Here is a 20,015-nt window from a genome sequence, read left to right as displayed (position 1 = left end):
TGACAAATACCCACCATTTGCTTCAACGTGGATGGAACTGGAGGGTATTATGCTGAGTGAAGTAAGTCAGTCGGAGAAGGACAAACATTATATGTTCTCATTCATTTGGGGAATATAAATAATAGTGAAAGGGAAAATAAGGGAAGGGAGAAGAAATGTGTGGGAAATATCAGAAAGGGAGACAGAACATAAAGACTGCTAACTCTGGGAAACGAACTAGGGGTGGTAGAAGGGGAGGAGGGCGGGGGGTGGGAGTGAATGGGTGACGGGCACTGGGTGTTATTCTGTATGTTAGTAAATTGAACACCAATAAAAAAAAAAATGGTTAAAACAATAAAAAAAAAAAAAAAAAAAAAAAAAAAAAAGAACTGAGGGAAACCAAAATATAATGTCTGAGAGTTGACCTTCCAAGGGTAAATGTTTTCTAGCAAGATCTGACTTTACCCTAGATAAACCAGGATTCAATTTTAACTCACAGCTCCTAAATGAGGAAAATAACATCTAGAATTGCTCTCCCTGTACCCTAACAATGTGATCATCCAATCTCCAGTCAACAGAAATGAACACCTCACATACGAAGAATACCTCTTTGCTTTCTACCAAAAAGCTAGATAGGAGGATTTATTTTGTATTTAAACAAATGTCATTTCCATTTGGTTGGTATGATATCATGACCTCTCTAGAGCTGTTATTTCAATTCCAAGACAGTCTTCAAATACAAAATAATCCCTCCAACAAGCTATGACTTTGAGTATGTCTAATGACTTAACAGTCCATGGAAAATAAAGACAATATGAGGTAAATGTACACAATGTCAGAATCAACCACAAATTCTAATTAAGAAGTTTCATAATATAGAAACAAAGGTGGTACACTTCTATAGAAGCTAAATGTTCAATTCATTATTTAATAAGTATCTATTATGTGCAAGGTAGGGGGATACAAAGATCTCTAAGGCACGAGATCCTCAGTCTTGTATTGGAGACTGACAAATAGCCAATTACAATACAATGCAGAAAGGACAATGGTAGAAACATGCACAGGTCTTGCTGATGTACAAGGAGAGCCCATCACAGACTGTGACATCAGGAAGAAGAGAGAGATTTACCTTAAGATGGACACGGCAGGGGTAGGGGGTGGGAGTTAGGGTGTGGGTTGCAAAACAAATGTGATGAGAGGAAAATCAGCTTTTCAAAGTCTTGATCATAAAAATCCAAAACAAAACCCAACCATTTTCTGAAGATGAAGATACATAACAGGAAATGTCACCTACTAAATTTACTGAGATCAGTTTTCAAACACAAAGAAACTCATTTGGTTGAGGAGCAGAACATAACTTATGCTAAGGAACAAACATTTTTGTATCTGAGTAAAGTATTGAGGGAGGCACTATGATTATTGAGGAATATTCTATGCTGTATGGCTTACATGATCATCTTTCCAAGAGAAGGTAAAGTAAGCTTCTACTACTAGGTTTACAAAATACCACTTGATTGCAATTCATTTTCTCTGGCAGGAGGAAAAAAATCACCCTGGAAACACTGATAATACAAACTACATCACACACAACTAAAAATAGAGAGCTAAATAAATCTATCGTAATTCAGCTGCAAGTGTCTCAATCGCACAGATGATATCCCGTATTTTCCATTCAGGACACTATGATTGTCCAGTCGCTCTCTTCTCTTCCATACTACAACAAAAGCAAGAAAACATGTTTAAGTGTAAAAGCTAACAGTGCAGAAATCGCTTAGAAACTTGGTAACACAACTAATATTATACAAAAGATATGTTCCTGTTTTGAACATTAAAAGCATATTCACATTAAAAATTTAGAGAGAAACAATCAAATACCTGGAAAGAATCACACATTTTATAATTGTGTTCAAATTTATAGCTGGTATAGTCTCTAAGTAATGTCTTTTTATTACTGTTCTGTATTTAGCTTCTGCTTTCCAAATAAAGTAAGTTATATTTAATTATTGTCATCTGTACTCTACAGAAGTTGATGCTTATAAAGTTTATCCCCTGGACCAGGAGCATCAGCATTACCAGGCAACTTGTTTGAAATGCAAATTCTCAAGCCCTAGCTCAGACTTCACTGAATCAGAAAACTCTGGGGATAGGTCCTGGCAACCATGCTTCAGGAGGCATTTCCAGGTGATTCTGACACTAAGTTTGAGAGTCACTGCTCTAAAAGCCCCCTTCTTGAGAGTGTTGGGTTTATGGAAAAAAATTAAATTGACAAGCCATGAGGCTCTGAACAGCAACTCTGTTCTCTAAATTAGCATTGTGTTATGTTAGCATCACAATTTTTCTTATTCCTTCAAAAGTTATGGAACTACATCATAATCAGAATTTGATTATTTGCATCAGCAAGTAATTCGCTTTCACATATCTGAATTTTCGTACTTAAAACTGAATTAAATGAAATAAAGATATTCCAGATGTCAGAAGTAAAAAGCTAGTTTTGATTCATTTGTTCATTCATTCATTCATTCATTCAACACACATCTGTGTGCTCAAGTGAGCTCTCACTCTTTATCAAAGTACTACATGCTAATGCCATGGTGCCAAGAGCTTTACAGACTTATGACTTATCTTTGCAGTAACCTCAGATAGTAGGTGCCATGATCAATCTCATTTTATGGATGAGAAAACTGTATTAGGGAGATTAAAACACTTACTCAGACAATTAGTAAATGGTAGAGCTCAGACTCTAGCCAAAGATCTCTCTCACACCAAATTACATGTTCCCGACTACCATCTGAACTTCCCTCCACATGTTCACATAGTCATGTGTGTGGAGATAGGCTTGGAACACATCTTCCCTACCACTCAGAGTAGCATGCCATTAAGTCTGTCACCGTGTGCTTGCCTAAATCACTCAGATGATGTTCCCTTTTCACATGGACTGGCTTTTTAGTCCTAATATAACTTCAAGTTGAAATTCACACAAAACATCAGAATTTCTGAATTGGAAAGAACTTTTTTTTAAAAATTAATTTATTTATTCATGATAGTCACAGAGAGAGAGAGAGGCAGAGACACAGGCAGAGGGAGAAGCAGGCTCCATGCACCGGGAGCCTGATGTGGGATTTGATCCCGGGTCTCCAGGATCGCGCCCTAGGCCAAAGGCAGGCGCTAAACCGCTGCGCCACCCAGGGATCCCTGGAAAGGACTTTAATGATCATCTAAAATGTAGAAGATCTGGGGCATCTGGCTCAGTCAGTAGAGCATATGACTCTTGATCTCAGGGTTGTAAGTTTAAGCCCCATGTTGGTTGTAGAGATAACTTAAAGCATTCAAAATAAATAAATGAAATGCAGGGGATGAGGCTCTGCATTTTTACTTCAGAACAATTCCACTTTGATTGGTTTTGTGTATTGGGACTCCAAGGAAAGATTTCTTTTGTAGAAAATTCTGCTGCTTAAAAATCAAGTGTGAGGGTGCCCAGGTGGCTCAGAATCCAGTTGACTGAGCATCCAACTCTTGATTTCGGCTTAGGTCATGAGTTCAGGGTCGTAGAATCATACCCTGTGTCAGGCTCCATGCTCAGTGGGGGAGTCTGCTTGTCCTTCTCCCTGTGCTCCTCCCCTGCTCATGCTCCCCTCTCTTGCTCTCTCTCAAATAAATAAAAATAAAACCTTTTTTAAAAATCAAGCATGAAAAGCAATGATGTTTTTAAGCCAACCTTCTCATTTTACATATGAGGACATTAAGGCTCTAGATAACTCTTAATCACAAGCCCAGGGCTCCTGCCTGTTTGATGGTATTTCTCCTATGTTACACCATCCATGTTCTGCATTCCTCTGAAAAGACCTTTAAAGACCTCAGAGAACAGAATCAAATTGGTAAAAAATACTGGAAGCCAAGAACAGGTCTATTTACAACCTTCTGGTTTACAGAAAAAGAAGAATGAAGGGAAGCACAGTGACTGTAAGTGACTTGCTGAATCCATATCAGAAAGAGTTGCCTGAAGAGGGTGGCTTCCCACTATTAACTGTTGATTCGTGACCCCCAAATGCTACTTGATTTACGTATGATGCCAACATGACTTAAGCTAAGATCAAAATATGTGTTTTATTTCTCTTACTTGGATTCCCATTAATACATTTGACACTTATGCCATTAATAACTGTGTGTCATCATATTGATATTTTAGCAGATCTACATTATTGTGATTCATGACCACCATAATTTCATCTTGAATCTCATCAGTTAAAGTAAATTTGCTTTCAATTAGCTGTTTTAGTTTTATAAATGGTCAAATATCAATTTTGGTTATAATGACAAGTCACAGGCCATATCAATCTAAGAACCCACATATTATATATTAAGATTTATTCCTCTCATTCTGTAATTTATGCTTTTATGTAAAATATAGCTTTCTGAGATGCATCTAAGAGATGTGATAATATAGGTAATCCATAATATCTAGACCTAGACAGTTAGCAATCAAACTTTTCATTTGGATGATAGATAATTCGATTTAATTTTTCAAGGCAGAATAATTCAAAAGTGGAGATGACCAATTTTAGAAGAGATAGAAATTATCTTCTTTCCTCGGGAGTAGGTGTCCAGAGAAGGCGGGGAAAGAATGTCTGCATGGGCGAGGCTATCATTATCCCATTATCAGGGTGATGACCAAACATAGCAGCAGGCTCACACCTCTGGCGTTTGGCAGGTCTACTCTAAATCACATTGACTTGACTTTGTTCATTGGAATCAAAGATGAAGTTGAAGCAACACAGCAAATCAGATTGAACCTATGGGGTGGTACTCTTGGCCATGTGGAAGACTAACAGTGTGATGTGCAGAAATTTCATTTTTCATGAGTTCCAGGAAGAACACTACACCAAAACATGACTAATGACGAGTTTCGTTACTTCACATTCATCATACAAATGGCAAAAACCTTACATGGCCTTTGCTAAAATGCCTTTTACATCCAGCAGAAAGTTCTTAGCAACATAAAAGGACAATCGATGTGTCATGCACTTACTCTCTGTGATGCCAACAAAAACATAATCAGGGCTGCCCACCAGGTAACAATTTGCTATTCTTGTTCTAAATCCTATTCAATGGCCTGCAAAGCTCTATAATCCTGTAACATGGAGAAGGAGGGGCTGGAAAGCTGGTCAAGAGACTGAGTCATCAAGGCAATCTGGAAGTGTTCACTTAGTGTGCGCACAAAGAGAAGGATAATTCAGGGCATCAGCGGGGAAAAGTGGTGGGGCTCTTTAACTTATGTAACTAAAAACCATCAAGCTGTTCCACTGAAAACAAGAAAAATGCAATAACCATTAATGGTCATTTATTCTTACAAAGCTGTAGCCACTAGTGGGGAGAACAGATTTTTAAAAGAAATTCCATCTGGTGGCCTGCAGTCAATATAGATCTCACTCCTATCTCACTGGGCTTTCCTTTTCCTAAACTACTTAAGACTTCCACCTCTCAAGTTTTACAATCATTACTTCCCACTTTCTACAACCTCAATAGCAGCACTGCTAGTTCCACAAACATACTGTCCTGATATTTAAGACCTAGATTCTAGCTTTTATCTGATCCTGACTGTAGTCTTGGCATGTGTATTTCCCTTTAGAATAAAACCAGGTCCTCTGAAAGTTTTCCTGAAAAGTAATTTTATGTTACTCAAGATCTCCCCCTCCCACCTCTCCTACGTGTTAATATAACATGTGCAACACGTTTCTATTTTCCAGTATTTGGCGGGTATATCATTCACTATTCAATCTTTTAATTCATTTATGCAAGAAACATGACTGACATCCCATGAAACATCCCAGGCCCTCCTTGCACTGAATATTGGGGTTACCAGAAAGGAATAAAACAATCTTACATTCAAATAACCCTGGAACAAAGACAAGTGTGTGACTTGTTAAACATAAAGGCCACATGTGATCATTCCAGGTGCTGTGCAAGCTGGAGGAAGAACTAGCATTTGAATGGATGAATATGTGTTTGTACTGGGGGAAAGGGACATTGTTTAAAAGAGATTTTTAAGGTTCCTCAAGGAGATGTGCCTTGGAGGGCAACCAGTAACTTCTCAAGTGGGCAAACTGTGGAAGGTACAGAAAGGCAGAAAGAAGCAGCAGAGAGCAGAGCATAATGGAGAAAGGAGAAGACCCTAAATGGCAGGCACATAGGTGAATACGATGGTGAGTAATCAGATTAGCAAAGAGGAATGGGAGAGAAAAGAAACATTGGCAATATGGCTAATGTTCTCCAAGTTTAAGTTTGGTTAAGTAACACAAAAGTGTTTTTATTTGTTGTTTAAAAAAAAGAAAAGAAAAGAAAAAAGAAACTTCATTTGAAATGCCCCCTTCCTAAGAGGTATTTGTAGGGCAATCTAAAACCCATGGAATTATATGGAAAATTAGCCAAATGGAGTGAATACTTAACCTCAGAGGTTCTTACTCATATAAGGAAATATACAAGCTAAATGAAAAGCAAATCTGTGGTTAAGAAGGAACTTCCCCCCTAGGTCACTGTGGCAAGAATCTTGAGGGTTTTTTGGTTGTTGTCACTCTCTTCTTCAATTTACCAGAGAACTTTGTAGGAAATATCCATGTTTCCATATAACGTCAAAGACGTCAAATGTAAAACATGATGTAATTCTATGCTTTTTTTCCCTCAATCATCACTTACTTTTCATGGAAAGAAACAGACACTCGTAGCTTCATCGACAGCACCAATTTGCCATCTTGTAAGGGACTAATTTTGAAACTTTAGGATCCATGCGTAAAATAATTGAAAACGAAGGATGTGGTCTTAGATTCTGAACGGATGGTCCTTTGCTAGTTAACAATTTGGAGGCCAGTTGATCCTTTTGGCTTGTGGTTTAATTCAGAATCATTGTATTACTTCATGTATCATGTGACTCTATCCCCTTGTTTCTTTGTTCCTGGGGAGCTCTGAACATATCATTAATTTTCAGTGTTACTACCATTATTACTCTACTACTTAGGGTAAAAAGAGTAATTATTAGTTCCTTGTTAGCCATAGGCAGGCCCTATAGGGAATATACACAAGTAAGAAGAAAATGTTTCTTCTCATTCTTTGCTTCATATATATCTTTTATTTTTAAACATATTCATGTGGTCTCACATTGAAGTTGAATATTTGTCTTTCTATGGCTTTGACTTCTCTAATTTTTTTTTCCTTTTGTCACAATTACATCACCAGCACCTGGAACAGCCTCCTGCATACTATCTGTGCTTAATACATATATTTATTGAATGAATTAATCAAAAACGTTCACTTCAGTCCTAATCTTACTTTCAAAATGCTCTGACAATCTCTGTAATGGCTTGTCATTTTGCCCCAAAAAAATATCTTTGGGCTTCTCTTTTACTTATATTTCAGGGTTTTGTAAATATTTTGTCACTATCTCAATGGGGATGACACACATTTATTTCTGCTTTTGCCTGCCTTAGCAAAAAGCTTCATGATTATGTCTATCAAATACCTCTTCTTAGATCTTTCTTCCAATTCAAATTTAATACAGCTTGATGTCCCCTGAAGCCTAGTTGACTTCTTTCTCTTTTCTTTAATCCTTTACAACCAAATCAAATTAAGTGTAAATTTTCCTATTTCATATAATCTCTGAGAGGTTAACTCTGAAATCTCTTGTTTCCTGTATTAACTTCAATAGAATGAAAACAGTCTCTTCTGTACAACTTGTTCAGGAAAATTTTCCAAAGTGATTTTTTTTTCTTATCACCATAACGCCAACTATCTCCCCTCTTAAAAATCTTTCAACCTCTGTTTTGGAGAAAGGCTTTCATTATCTAGCCAGTAATATATTTTTATTCTATGTATGTTTTTTTATTTGAGCAAAACACTAATAATTTATTACTTTCATCAGATTTATTCAGCTATAAAAAATTAAAACATCCAAATATTTTTCATTTAATCAAATTAAATTTTTATTTAATTTCTTCCAAATTGTTTCAGTGTACAGAAGTAGAAAACAGTAAATTATGTCTTCTAATATTAAGAAACTCCTTTATTTTGTTAATGGAAGATTCCTTCACAGAAAGCCTTTACTGAAGATTGATTGATTCAAAAACCACAATCATTCTTACCTTTTAATATTATTAATTTTGCATAAATGTTGCTGAGCAAATCTTCCAGAAATTCCATTTTTACCATCATCCTTGGACTTCAGTCACTCTGGAGGGGCCTGCTGCTTTGCTGACCAACTTTTTTTTGCTTAATGACCTGGCACCGTCAGCTATCACCCAAACTATCAAACTTTATTTCACATTTCAGTATGAAACTCAGCTTCCCTTTGGTATGTTCAATGACTAGCAATGATATGAAAAAGCAAATGATTTACTAGGTTAAAAAAAAAAAAAAAGCAGGTAACAAAATCATGTATGACCCTATTTCATTAGAAAAACAATCCAGAAGTATATATACACAAAATAATGAAAGTTGAGACATCAACAATTAACAATGGTTATGTTTCAGTGTTGGAACCACAGGTAAGTTTTCTTCTGTGCTTTATTCTACAAATTTAATTTGTTAAACCCAAATGGCAGAGTTTACTACTTACTTTTCTTCTCTCCACTGAAATATGATTTGGCTTTGAGCCCTAAGTGAAATAAGATGACATTTTAAAAGAAAGAAGCCCTTACCTGAATATCAGTCAATTTGTCCAAGATCCGACCTGCAAGCTTAGGACCATTCTCCATAGTTGGAATGTGTATAGTCTACGAAAGAAAACCACATGCAACATAATTTGAGGATATCCATGTATACAGCAACAGTAAGACACTCAGCAATTCTACTCTGTCAAGGCAATTCCACTGAGATAAGGAGTGGCACTATGATAACCTGATCATGTATGCTGGCTCCTTATGCCAAAGACTCTTTTCTATTCTGAATTCAAATAAAAATGAACAAGCCAACGATAGGTTGTTTCTTGCCTGCCAACTTATTTTAGGGCCCAACTGGCATATATGCCAGTCTTCAGGCTGAGTTGAGGAATCAAAGAGAAGTTAGGGGTGCCTAAAATAGTGGCAAAAATGTAAAGAATCCTAACTCTTCCAGATTCTGAGAATCTATAGGGGGAATGATTGGCCTCCTTACCTAACCCTTCTGGCAGGGAATGGGAACTCAGAAACATTTTGCCATAAATTAAAGCAAGTCATTACAGGAACATAAATTAAAGCAAGTCTATGCCTTCACAAAAGGGGCTACTAAACCTATGCCTGCTCAAAGTCAAACCTCTAGGGGCCACGGCCTCCACAAGGCTGGATAGCATGGTTACATCGGGGGCTACGAGATTTCATGCCCATTATTTACATTTGAGTCATGCCCATTCCTGCCTCACTGGCTTGCAGGTTTTTGACAGTCTGATTTCAGTAAATACAGCCCATGCTATCACTTTTCTTCTTATATTCTTCAGGATAACAGGATAAGGGGCACCTGGGTGGCTTAGTGGTTGAGCATATGCCTTTGGCTCAGGTCGTGATCCTGGGGTCCTGGGATCGAGTCCTGTATCAGGCTCACCTTGGTGAGCCTGCTTCTCCCTCTGCCTATATCTCTGCCTCTCTCTGGTCTCTCATGAATAAATGAAATCTTAAATAAAAGGATAACAGGATAACTAGATGTACCTTTTAGCTCTGAATGCCCTATGAAACAAAACTATTAGAAAAATGCATTGAACTTTATCAACTTCCTGTGTCTAGAGGTGAAATAATTGGACTTAAGAAAGAAATCTGACTTAATGACAACTAAGTTTATTAAAAAAGGGGACCAATAATGCATTTACCAAGATACTACCCTAATAAAATGTAAAACAGTAGCTTTAAAATCAGGACACGTATTGATACATAATGGAATAATCCTTCTCCCTTAAAACAATCCATCTTTAGATGGAATCATGTCAAAAGCCATTGCTTACAAGTTTGAAAATCTCAAGCAATGAAGCAGTCACCATTAAAATCATAAAAGGAAAATCACTGAAGATAAATAATTATGTTAAATTTTAAAACCAAATTTGTATTTGATAGGATTAATTTAAGTCAATTCACATTGTAAGAATAATACCCATGTGCCTCTAGGCTATAAAGTTAGACGATGATGTTAAATATCAGAGCTCTGTCATAAAGGGGGAACAAAGTAAAAACTCCCAACCCACCCCCCCCCTCCAGAATGGAAATACAGCACATATATATAATCAGACTAATTTACTGGAGGAGATAATATCTTCAACCAAATGACTAAATTCCTTTTGGAGGATTTTAGTAAGTGTTAACTTTGCCAAATGAAAACTTTTCATAAAATGGTCTAAATAGTAATAACAGCAGCAACAATAATAACAATAAATATAGGAGTTGATTATTCAAATGAATTTCCCATTGCTGTTTACCAATGCTGCTCCAATAGTTTGGGAGTACTTTTGGAAACCGGAAATGGAAATCTAACCACCTGTAGGACCTTCTTAGTAAGCTAGTAGAAAGAAATGAGAGTGGAAGCGTAGTAGCACATTTCCAATCCCTAAAGTGAGATAAGGCAGAGGTGATACTTGTCCAAGGACAAAGCTGACTCCCTCCAAGACTGAAGCTTACAAAAAATCACTGAAAAGAGGAGGGTAAGTAATTTGGTAATACAGGTTCGTTGCGACAAACTGTCAAGTTATTAAAAAAAAAAAAAAATCCCTTGCATCTTGGGTCCAACTAGCATTTCATTTACACATTTAAAGAATTAAATTATAGGCAAATGCTTGGAAATGACAGACGGTGAAGAAACAAAGAGTCTTACCTCACCCTTGTACAGTATATCAGAAACTGGGCAAACAACACAGGCTGTACCGGAGCCAAACATCTCCCTCACCCGGTTCCCCTCCAGGGCTGTTGTCAAGTCGTCCATAGTGAGATACCTCTCGGACACCTTAAATTCACCCTGTTGGCAATATAAAAAATAAAAATATGAATATTTTCAAGGAAAGGGCATAAAAAAAAACCCTGAGGTACTTAGCTTCCCACTTTACATTCTGACTGAACTCAAATAATGTGAGAATCATCCTCTAAGGGAAAGCTAAAGAGACCACCACCACCATATGGGTAAACACACTCTGGTGTTAAGCTACCTACTCAAGGTCATGGCATCTCTAAGTGAGATGAGAGAATATAAGACTATCACTATAAAATACATGCTACCTTTTCATACACTGCCAGCTTTTTTGGCCTTTTATCTGTTGCCATGCCTGAAGTCTCATAAGATAAGGCACCCCAGTGCTACTTAATGCGTGCCCTATATTAACAGTGTCTTGAACTCTATCATAAAATATATAATAATAATTCTAAATTAGCTATCATTTATTCAGCACCATGGCATGCCAAGTTCTCTCACTTTTAAGGTGGGTATTATCATGCCCATTTTACAGATGGAGGAAATTAAGGTTCAAAGGGAGGCTAAGTTAACATCCCTAAATCCACACAGCTACTTAAATGGCAGACACTGAACTCAAACTCAGGTCTCATCTGACTAGTTCCAAATTTCCTCCTCTCTCAACTGGTCTTTCATGGAGTGAAACCACCGACTGAATTTCACTATCTGAAATATTTCATTATTTTAAAACATAGAAAGTATATTTGGACTTTGAGGAATTGCATTGTGTATTTCTTTTCTTACTAAATTCACTGATTCGGCTGACTTGATAGCAGAAATCCTCTTCCTTCTCTTTAGTATCTCATTTGGACAAATTTCATCACAGAATTATTAGTATAACCTCATTGACTTCTGAACCATTTGAGCATGCTCAAAGACAGGAAATGAAAAAAAAAAAGAATATGATGTTTTTAAGCTATCTGCTTAAACGATCTGTTTAATACTCATTCTTCAATCTGTTTTATTCTCATTCTTTTATGTTAGTGGTTAAAGTTCAAAGTTTGTCTCATCTTATTAAAAAAAATCTATCCATTCTTTGTTGTTTTTTAAAATAAGAGTATTGTTTTTAACTTACAGATCCACAATAGATAAAAATGAAAATCACAGTCCTTGGCAAGATTTAAAACATTAGAAAAAGAAGGCATCATGCTGTAAGTATGATTTGGAAGCGTAGGAAAATATGCCTGCAATAGAAATATGGCTTTTTGCAAGTTTCAATTTATCTCAGTCTGCAATTGCAATTATGTTGTTCAAAGGTAAATAAATAAATAAATAAATTCCAGAAAATCAGCCAAGTTAACTGAAAACAAGATGAGCTCTGTGTTCTGGTAAAGAAAAAAAAAAATCTCTTGTAAATAAACAGAATTGTTTTTACTCTGCTCACCCTTACTTATCTTTGGACAATTTCCCCTGTCTGGCAAGTAATGGTAACCCCCCACATGCCTCTTGGCATTTATGTCTCACTGTTTTAAAATAGCTTTTAAAATAAATTACAGCTAAGGAGTCAAGGAAAAACTTCCTCCATAATAACCTATTTTTCAAGCTAGCAAATCATTAGTGTGGGAAACCATTTCCACTTGCAACTTGTCATCAAACCTTCTGTACTTAGTTGATTTTTTTCTTTAATAAAACAAAAATTACTGAGCTTCGAAAATACATCTTTCCAACTGCAAACATATTTAGGACAGGGCAAGCTGTTTGAAATTATACCAACAGTTTGTAAATGTCATGCCCAATGTGCCAGCCAGCATGTGGCAGTTGGGTCTTGTCTACTTCAGGGTTTTGTAGAATTATTTATAGCACATTTCCTTTATTTCCAAAGCCTTTTCCAGAGAAACTATGCTAGTACTCTCCTAGATAATATGTGCATTTCTAAACATTTGTCCTATTAATACTGTTTGACCACAGTGTGCTCAAAGTCTTTTCATGTCCCTTGGAGACCATTTTAACACATAGGTCAAAAGTTCCATCCAAGAATCTTTGCCAGATAACCAACTCATCCAACATTCATCTTGAGTATGTTATAAATGTCATTTCAATACCAAATGGTTTCACATGCTTGCCCGTGTCACATGGATCAGAAACTCTACTGAAAACAGCTACATTTGCTTGAGTGTTTTGACTTTGAAATAAGCATGTATGTGAATCGGGGAGGACAGGGGGCAGGAAGGAGGGGAAAAAAAGGCAGCCAAACTAATAATGTTATGTTAGTAAACATTTATATGCCAGTAAAATTCTTTAATTTCTCTGACTAGCGTGGTTACACTGGAATAAATAGAGGAAGGGAAGAACTACAAATCACTGCCAACTGGAAACAACACTCGTAGACTGGAAAAGTTCAGGACTGGCTAAATGGAAGCACATGACGTATAACCCAGGTGAGTTCATAGGAGACACCTGGGATAGAGCTTAAGATTAGTACTGAATACTTCTTCACTAGGGTAACCTGCCAAACTCTTTTCTCTCTGCCCTTCCTACAAACAATACTTACTTAACAGTCTTGCCAAGACAGTCCTTCTGGAAGAGTTATTTCCACTTGTGTGAAGATTTAAAGATTAGAAAACACTGGATGGAACCACAGAAGATTATTTCAACACTAAGCTGGGCTTATTTCGATTACTTTTTGTTTCATGCTTATAAAGTTGTTCATGTCAGGGGCACCCACCCACTTGTGTGCCAGGTCCAGAATGCTCTGCCTCGTGACTCCTGGAAGAATGATGCCATCTAGCGGAGGAGTTGCCAGCTCTTCTTCTGTCAATTAGAAATTGGAGTATTTTCAATCTTTATCTACATTCACCATGCCTTACACATCAACAGCCATTTTTAAGAACTGTTTCTCTCAACTTTGCTAGTAAAAAACATTGAAGATGATGCTACCATTCTGCATTATCTGACTTCCCAAATCAATTCACACTTCAAGTAGATCTTTATTTTAAAAAAGTAGAAAGAAAGAAAGAAAGAAAGAAAGAAAGAAAGAAAGAAAGAAAGAAAGAAAGAAAGAAAAAAGAAAGGCACTCATCTAATTATTTTTGATTTACCCTGACCTAGTAACAACTGAAATGATTTTCTACTAACAAACAGTAAGAGGAACATTCTGAAGTCAAAATTTACCTCAGTGGATTAACACTGGTTAGTAATTAGAATCATGTAGATAGATCTTACTCGGGAACACTGGTCAATACCAAACCATCTAAGAATACTGTGGAGGAACCCAGCCTCAAGAAGCACGTATGCCTGTTCAGGTTGGTCACTGCTTCCACACTGCCCTTTACAGGTCTATCTATCTATAATGATTTTCAAACCTGGAGGAGTATCCACATCAAATATGGAGATACCAACTTCACCCTCTGAGAGTCAAATGTTAATGGGTTCAGGATAGGCTAAAGCATATATATGTGGCTACCAAAAAAAAAAGAAAGAAGAAAAAAAGAAATCCAAAGATCAAAATAAAACTCCGTGGGTGATTTATAGAGAGCAAGGCTGTGACACTAGTCTACTACGAGAATGATTACGTGCTTTCCTAATGAACACGAGAGCTGGTATGATGATCTGTCTACAAAAGTCAACATGATCTGACAACCACACAAGCTCTTCTCACAGAAAAAGTTTCTGGTATTCAACAACCCCTTCTCTTCCCCACATCTGGCACCCCGGAGTCTAAATCTAGTGAGAAATTTAAAACTTAAATCATCACTTTATAAAGATGTTGAACCTTGTAACAGATGTGTTGCTTATCATGTGTTTGCAGAACAATAAACAATGTATGCTTGAAAGGATCACCAGGTAGCAAGAACTGTAGAAATCACATTGGTATCTTTAAGCTCCCCTAAGTGATTTTAAGCAGCTAAAAAGGACTTCAGAAATCACCTCATGCAATCCTTATATTTTATACAAAAAGAGAGGCTCCATAAACTTAAATGACTTGCAAGACTGGTAACACTGGAGGACGGTCAGGATCAGAACTTGTGTCCCAACACTAGGGCCACTGTCCTTTCTTTTAGTATACTGTGGTCCAGGCTCACCTACTCCACCCGTGGTTACATTAGACATCCCCAACACCCAAGCTATCCAAAAGACCAAAACTCTATATTCAGTCCTGTGTCCCCAAACTTGGCACTTTGCCTGGCCTAGTGTGGTATGTAATAAGTGTTTCTGAACAAAAAAAAATAAAATAAATGAATAATCCTCTTTGCTAGGAGACAGCAGTATGATTTTTTTGAAGTTTGTTTCTAAAAAATCATCTGCTCAAAACCACTTTCTGGAAGGAAGAAAATTTGTTCTTGGCAATGTTCTTAGGGCTACTTTTTGTCATGTTTAGAAGTGTTGATCTCAAAATAAACCTGTGTTTTGCAATAGCTAGCTAGCTGGATACATAAATGTAGGATCTATGTGTTGTATATGTGCACAGACCCCACACATATAGACAAACATACTTCCAGTGCCTCCAAACTGGACCTTTCTTAAAGCTTGCTGAGCTCTAAGACTACATGAAGTTAAATAAAAATAGAGGCCTCGCATGTGCAAGTGCAGTTTTGTGAAATATACTTAACACCCAAAACTGTAACCACTAGCCTAAGGTCAAGGCACAGAACATCTGTTTCTCTGGTTGCCAGACAGAGATGATGACATGACAACATTTGGGTGAGAAATATTCATTTTCCTCTGCAACCACAAACATGCTTACAAGAGCCAGAACTAGCTCCAGATTGCCCAACATGATGAAAACAGAGCCTACAAATACAACTTGTTTTTGACAAAGAAATCATTTGTAGGAGATGAAGAATTTCGAAGCAATAACAGCAGAAGTCATCTGTGACATCCCAAAGTCAATTTCTAACAAAAACCAGGAATGTGGGTTGTGGAAGTGCCCAAATACCATCAGCACAATTATTATTTTTTTCCACCAATATATATTGCCTATACCATGTGCAGTTGGATTATCTACGCATTATGAATATAGCACTAAACAAAACTGATATAACTCCTGTTTACTTTCTAACAGGTAGAGGTAAACCATTATTATGTTAAATAGCATGTTAGACTATGGAGAAAATAAAAGAAAAAAAAACAGGAAAGGCAAAGGGAAATGCTAGGAGTGATAGGGGAGGGAGTTTGTGATTTATTAAGATGCTTGAAGAAAGCCTTACTGGGAAGGGGATTTGTGGGCAAAGACTCACAAGCAGGGAGCAAGCCACACACACATCTGAGGGAAGAGTGCTCCAAACAAAGTCTGTAAATGCCTGATGTCTGAAAAAGGATCATGGGGCCTGAGCAGCCTGAGTAACACCAACATTCATTGCCACGATCATCCTCCCAAACTCACTCTAAACTCAACCACAGGAACACCTGGATGGCTCAGTGACTGAGCATCTGCCTTTGACTCAGGCCGTGATCCTGGTCCCGGGATCGAGTCCCGCATCATGCTCGCTGAGAGGAGCCTACTTCTCTGTCTGTGTCTCTGCCTCTCAACCTATGTCTCTTATGAATAAATAAATAAAATCTTAAAAAAAAATAATAAGCTCAACCTCATAACTGGGTCTTATTCTCAGGGCAGCTCCAGAATCCAGTGCAAGGTAAAATTGTTCCAACAGTGAATGGCAAACATGTACGGTAAATCACTCATCAACACAGCAAGCAGAGAAGCAGTGCTGTGTGATCTTACTCCCAGGGTCACTGTGACTAGAATCAAAACCTCATGAGTTACAGGCCAAGTGCCACAGATAGTTACTGTGCATGTGCTGCAAACACAGATTATCTACTTTATATACCTTTGTGGAGCAGCCATCTTGTCCAAAAGTGGTAGTGAGTGTGCTCATAGAAAGATGGCAGAGGGATCCCTGGGTGGCGCAGCGGTTTGGCACCTGCCTTTGGCCCAGGGCGCGATCCTGGAGACCCGGGATCGAATCCCACGTCGGGCTCCCGGTGCATGGAGCCTGCTTCTCCCTCTGCCTGTGTCTCTGCCTCTCTCTCTCTCTCTCTCTCTCTCTGTGACTATCATAAATAAATTTTTTAAAAAAATTAAAAAAAAAAAAAAGATGGCAGGTTTTTACTGAAAGAACTCTACTCATACCTCCAAGGGGTAAAGTTTGTGAAAAATCAATATTTTGTTGATTTTCAACTCATTATTCTTTGTATTTTCCAAAAGCCACATGGTATAAATCAAAGTCACTGTGGAGCTCCCTTCAATGCCTTCTTTGTTTTTAGCCCAAAGGTTATTCCTGACATTCTCTTCTCTTATAGTACTGTCCAAACATTTATCCCACTTCTTTTCCCGCTTTCTTCAAATTTTATTTGTTCTGTTCGGTGAACACCCTCAAGTTGAAAGAGCATGAAAACTAAAGCTCTCAGGCAACCATAATCTGAATAGAACTCTTAAGGTCTGGTATATTTTGTAAGAGTCAAAAACCAAATTCACTCATTTCTATTCTGACCTTTAAAAGTCATGGCAGAAAAGGTTCATGATGATTGTTTGGATAAGCAATAATTTTTCACCAGGACAAGGTTCTAGTGTTGCTGTTTAAATTGTGTAGCTCTGATTCAGACTGTACTTAAATCCTGACATCTCCTATCCATAAATAATGATGGTACCACTTCTGTATGATGTAATTGTTTTTGTTTAGAATTGTGTGGATTTTTTTTGTGGGTGAGAGAGGTGGAAGTGGGCAGGTGAAAAGAATAAGTTGAATTAATCTATTATCTCCTAAATACAGAGTGCAACCCTGGCTGTCAACTTTCAAACTTAGCTTTTGATATATGTCATATGCAATGACTCAAATTTAGAAATCACAAATATTCCAATATAAATTTTGTTTTTAAACAGTGCCAAGTACAAACAACAGGAATGGAAGAATCAGCATGCTCTGCATCTGGCTTTTCAAATACCAAGGATTACCAATGGTCAACCCTAGGACAAGGTGTACTCACCACACCTTCTGTTTATTCTACCTCTGACTGGAATATAAGGCTCATTTTATTAATCTACAACTAATGCTCACAGCTCTGAAGTCAGCCACATCTGAATCACCATTTTCCTCTATTAGTAGCCAAAAAATAAAAGAGCAATAGAAGTTACTGTAGCGACTTTAAAATAAAAATTTCATTTAAAATTTTAATTGAAATGAATACTCAGACTACATAAGTATTTGGAAACTTATATTTCTAGTCTCTATACTCAGTACTGTATAATTAATAGCCTAAGAACATAAACAAGCCTAAAAAAGATGTCTTTAAATTTTTATGACTATTAAAAGTCTAATGGAAATAAATGCATATACCTCTATTTTTCCCCCCATTGCTTTTTTTTTTTTTTTTTTAAGATTTTATTTATTTATTCATGAGAGACACAGAGAGAGAGGCAGAGACACAGGCAGAGGGAGAAGCAGGCTCCATGCAGGGAGCCCGATGTGGGACTCGATCCTGGGTCTCCAGGATCACGCCCTGGGCTGAAGTCAGCGCTAAACCGCTGAGCCATCCGGGTTGCTCTATTTTTCCCCATTATTGGTCATTTCATCCAATACCACAGCCATTGTCAACACTTTGCTAAATCCCTATGGTCTCTGTTATCTAATTAGAAAAGAAAGATAATGAGTATTCAGGATACTTAAGGTAATGAAGAAATACTAATGTTTATAGAAGACACATATTAATAGCCTTGAATGAATCACGATCTATGTATAATCCCAAAATGGACAATCCTTCCCTTAAAAATACTGTGTTTTAATCAAATTGAGCTCCCAAGTAAATCTGAAGATTTCTAATGTATTATCAAAATATGTACAAAGGGCAATAGTTGTGAAAAGACTTTTAGCAAGAGGATACACTAAATTTCATATCAGAAGTATCAGTAGACTACGCTTATCACTACAGCATTTTCCACATATAGCACATGGTGAATGACCACTGAAAAACGCAAGGGATTTCAGATAGTAAAACAGGTTAGAAGATAGCAGAGGGGATAAGGCAGCAAATCTTCAAATCATGGAGATTTAAATTCCTTAAGTTGGTATCTCAATTATAAGCACATCTAGAGCCCAAACCCCAAAACAAAATCTTTATAAATTCTGTGAATTTAAACTCATTTCTACTTAAACAAAAGCATAGTAGTTCTTAGCCTCTGGGCTAGTGCTACTTACTCCTTATTCTATGGTCCCAGTTCTTTTCTTTCCAGCCCTATTGAAAATGACTGACAAATTGCAAAGAGTTGAAATTTGAGTGAATTACCTCCATCTTCATTGATCCAGTAAAGAAAAAGATTCATAGTTCCAACTTCAGTTATCTGATTATCCTCTCCATAGAGCCACAGAACCTGCTGACAGCCGCTATCCATTGCTTCACATTGGGCAAAAAGTGATGAGCCATAATTCCTTAAGAAAGAGGAAACATTGATTATGAATATACTAGTCCCCCTATCATCTTCTTTTTTTTAAAGTTTAACATTAAGTAGACTTTAATACAGAAAGCATTTGGTTTTTTTTTTTTTCAATTTTTATTTATTTATGATAGTCACACAGAAAGAGAGAGAGGCAGAAACATAGGCAGAGGGAGAAGCAGGCTCCATGCACCGGGAGCCCGACGTGGGACTCGATCCCGGGTCTCCAGGATCACGCCCTGGGCCAAAGGCAGGCGCCAAACCGCTGCGCCACCCAGGGATCCCCCCGCATCTTCTTGTACCAAAATCCTCAGGTCTTTGAGACACCTGGGTGGCTCAGTGTTTGAGCATCTTGCATGGGACATTAGCAAACAAGTCCAAACACTACCATATGACAATCGAGGGCTTGGAAAGAAACCCTAACCCCACCCTTGAATTATGTTAGCCCCAAACAAACATGCAGAAACAACTAAACATACAACAGCTACTACAAAGCATTAATGTCACCTTCCACAAAATACCCACGTTAGGCCTTTTAAAGTATCTTTTTTACATTTGGTCCAGACCAAACTGTCTAATTAAAAGTATAAGTTAAGCTCAAGAGCCACATTCACAGTGGCTGTCTGCCATTTTCATCTGCACAGCTTTGCTTCCCACTATATTCTCTTTACCTTTCCTCTGGAGCTGAGACATTCTGCTTGGGTTGACAGTCATGATACCTTGC

At 37.4% G+C, this 20,015-nt stretch overlaps 1 protein-coding gene across 3 annotated transcripts in view; it reads right to left on the bottom strand.

The window, feature by feature from the left end:
- Window positions 1-875: 875 nt before the first annotated feature.
- The window catches only part of BCAT1 (branched chain amino acid transaminase 1), a 101,208-nt gene continuing 82,068 nt past the window's right edge, over window positions 876-20,015 (bottom strand). For all 3 annotated transcript variants that reach the window (XM_077870721.1, XM_077870720.1, XM_077870722.1), the window contains exons 7-11: window positions 19,144-19,286; window positions 13,589-13,674; window positions 10,795-10,935; window positions 8,664-8,738; window positions 876-1,693 (exon numbers count right to left, since the gene is read on the bottom strand). In XM_077870721.1, coding sequence (XP_077726847.1) covers window positions 1,652-1,693; window positions 8,664-8,738; window positions 10,795-10,935; window positions 13,589-13,674; window positions 19,144-19,286 — 487 coding nt within the window. In that variant the 3' untranslated portion in view covers window positions 876-1,651. The remainder of the gene's footprint in view (window positions 1,694-8,663; window positions 8,739-10,794; window positions 10,936-13,588; window positions 13,675-19,143; window positions 19,287-20,015) is intronic.

The sequence above is a fragment of the Canis aureus genome, chromosome 25, assembly GCF_053574225.1.
Source record: "Canis aureus isolate CA01 chromosome 25, VMU_Caureus_v.1.0, whole genome shotgun sequence".
In the NCBI taxonomy this organism is placed as follows: domain Eukaryota; kingdom Metazoa; phylum Chordata; class Mammalia; order Carnivora; family Canidae; genus Canis; species Canis aureus.
This window is presented reverse-complemented; position numbering and strand designations above follow the sequence as displayed.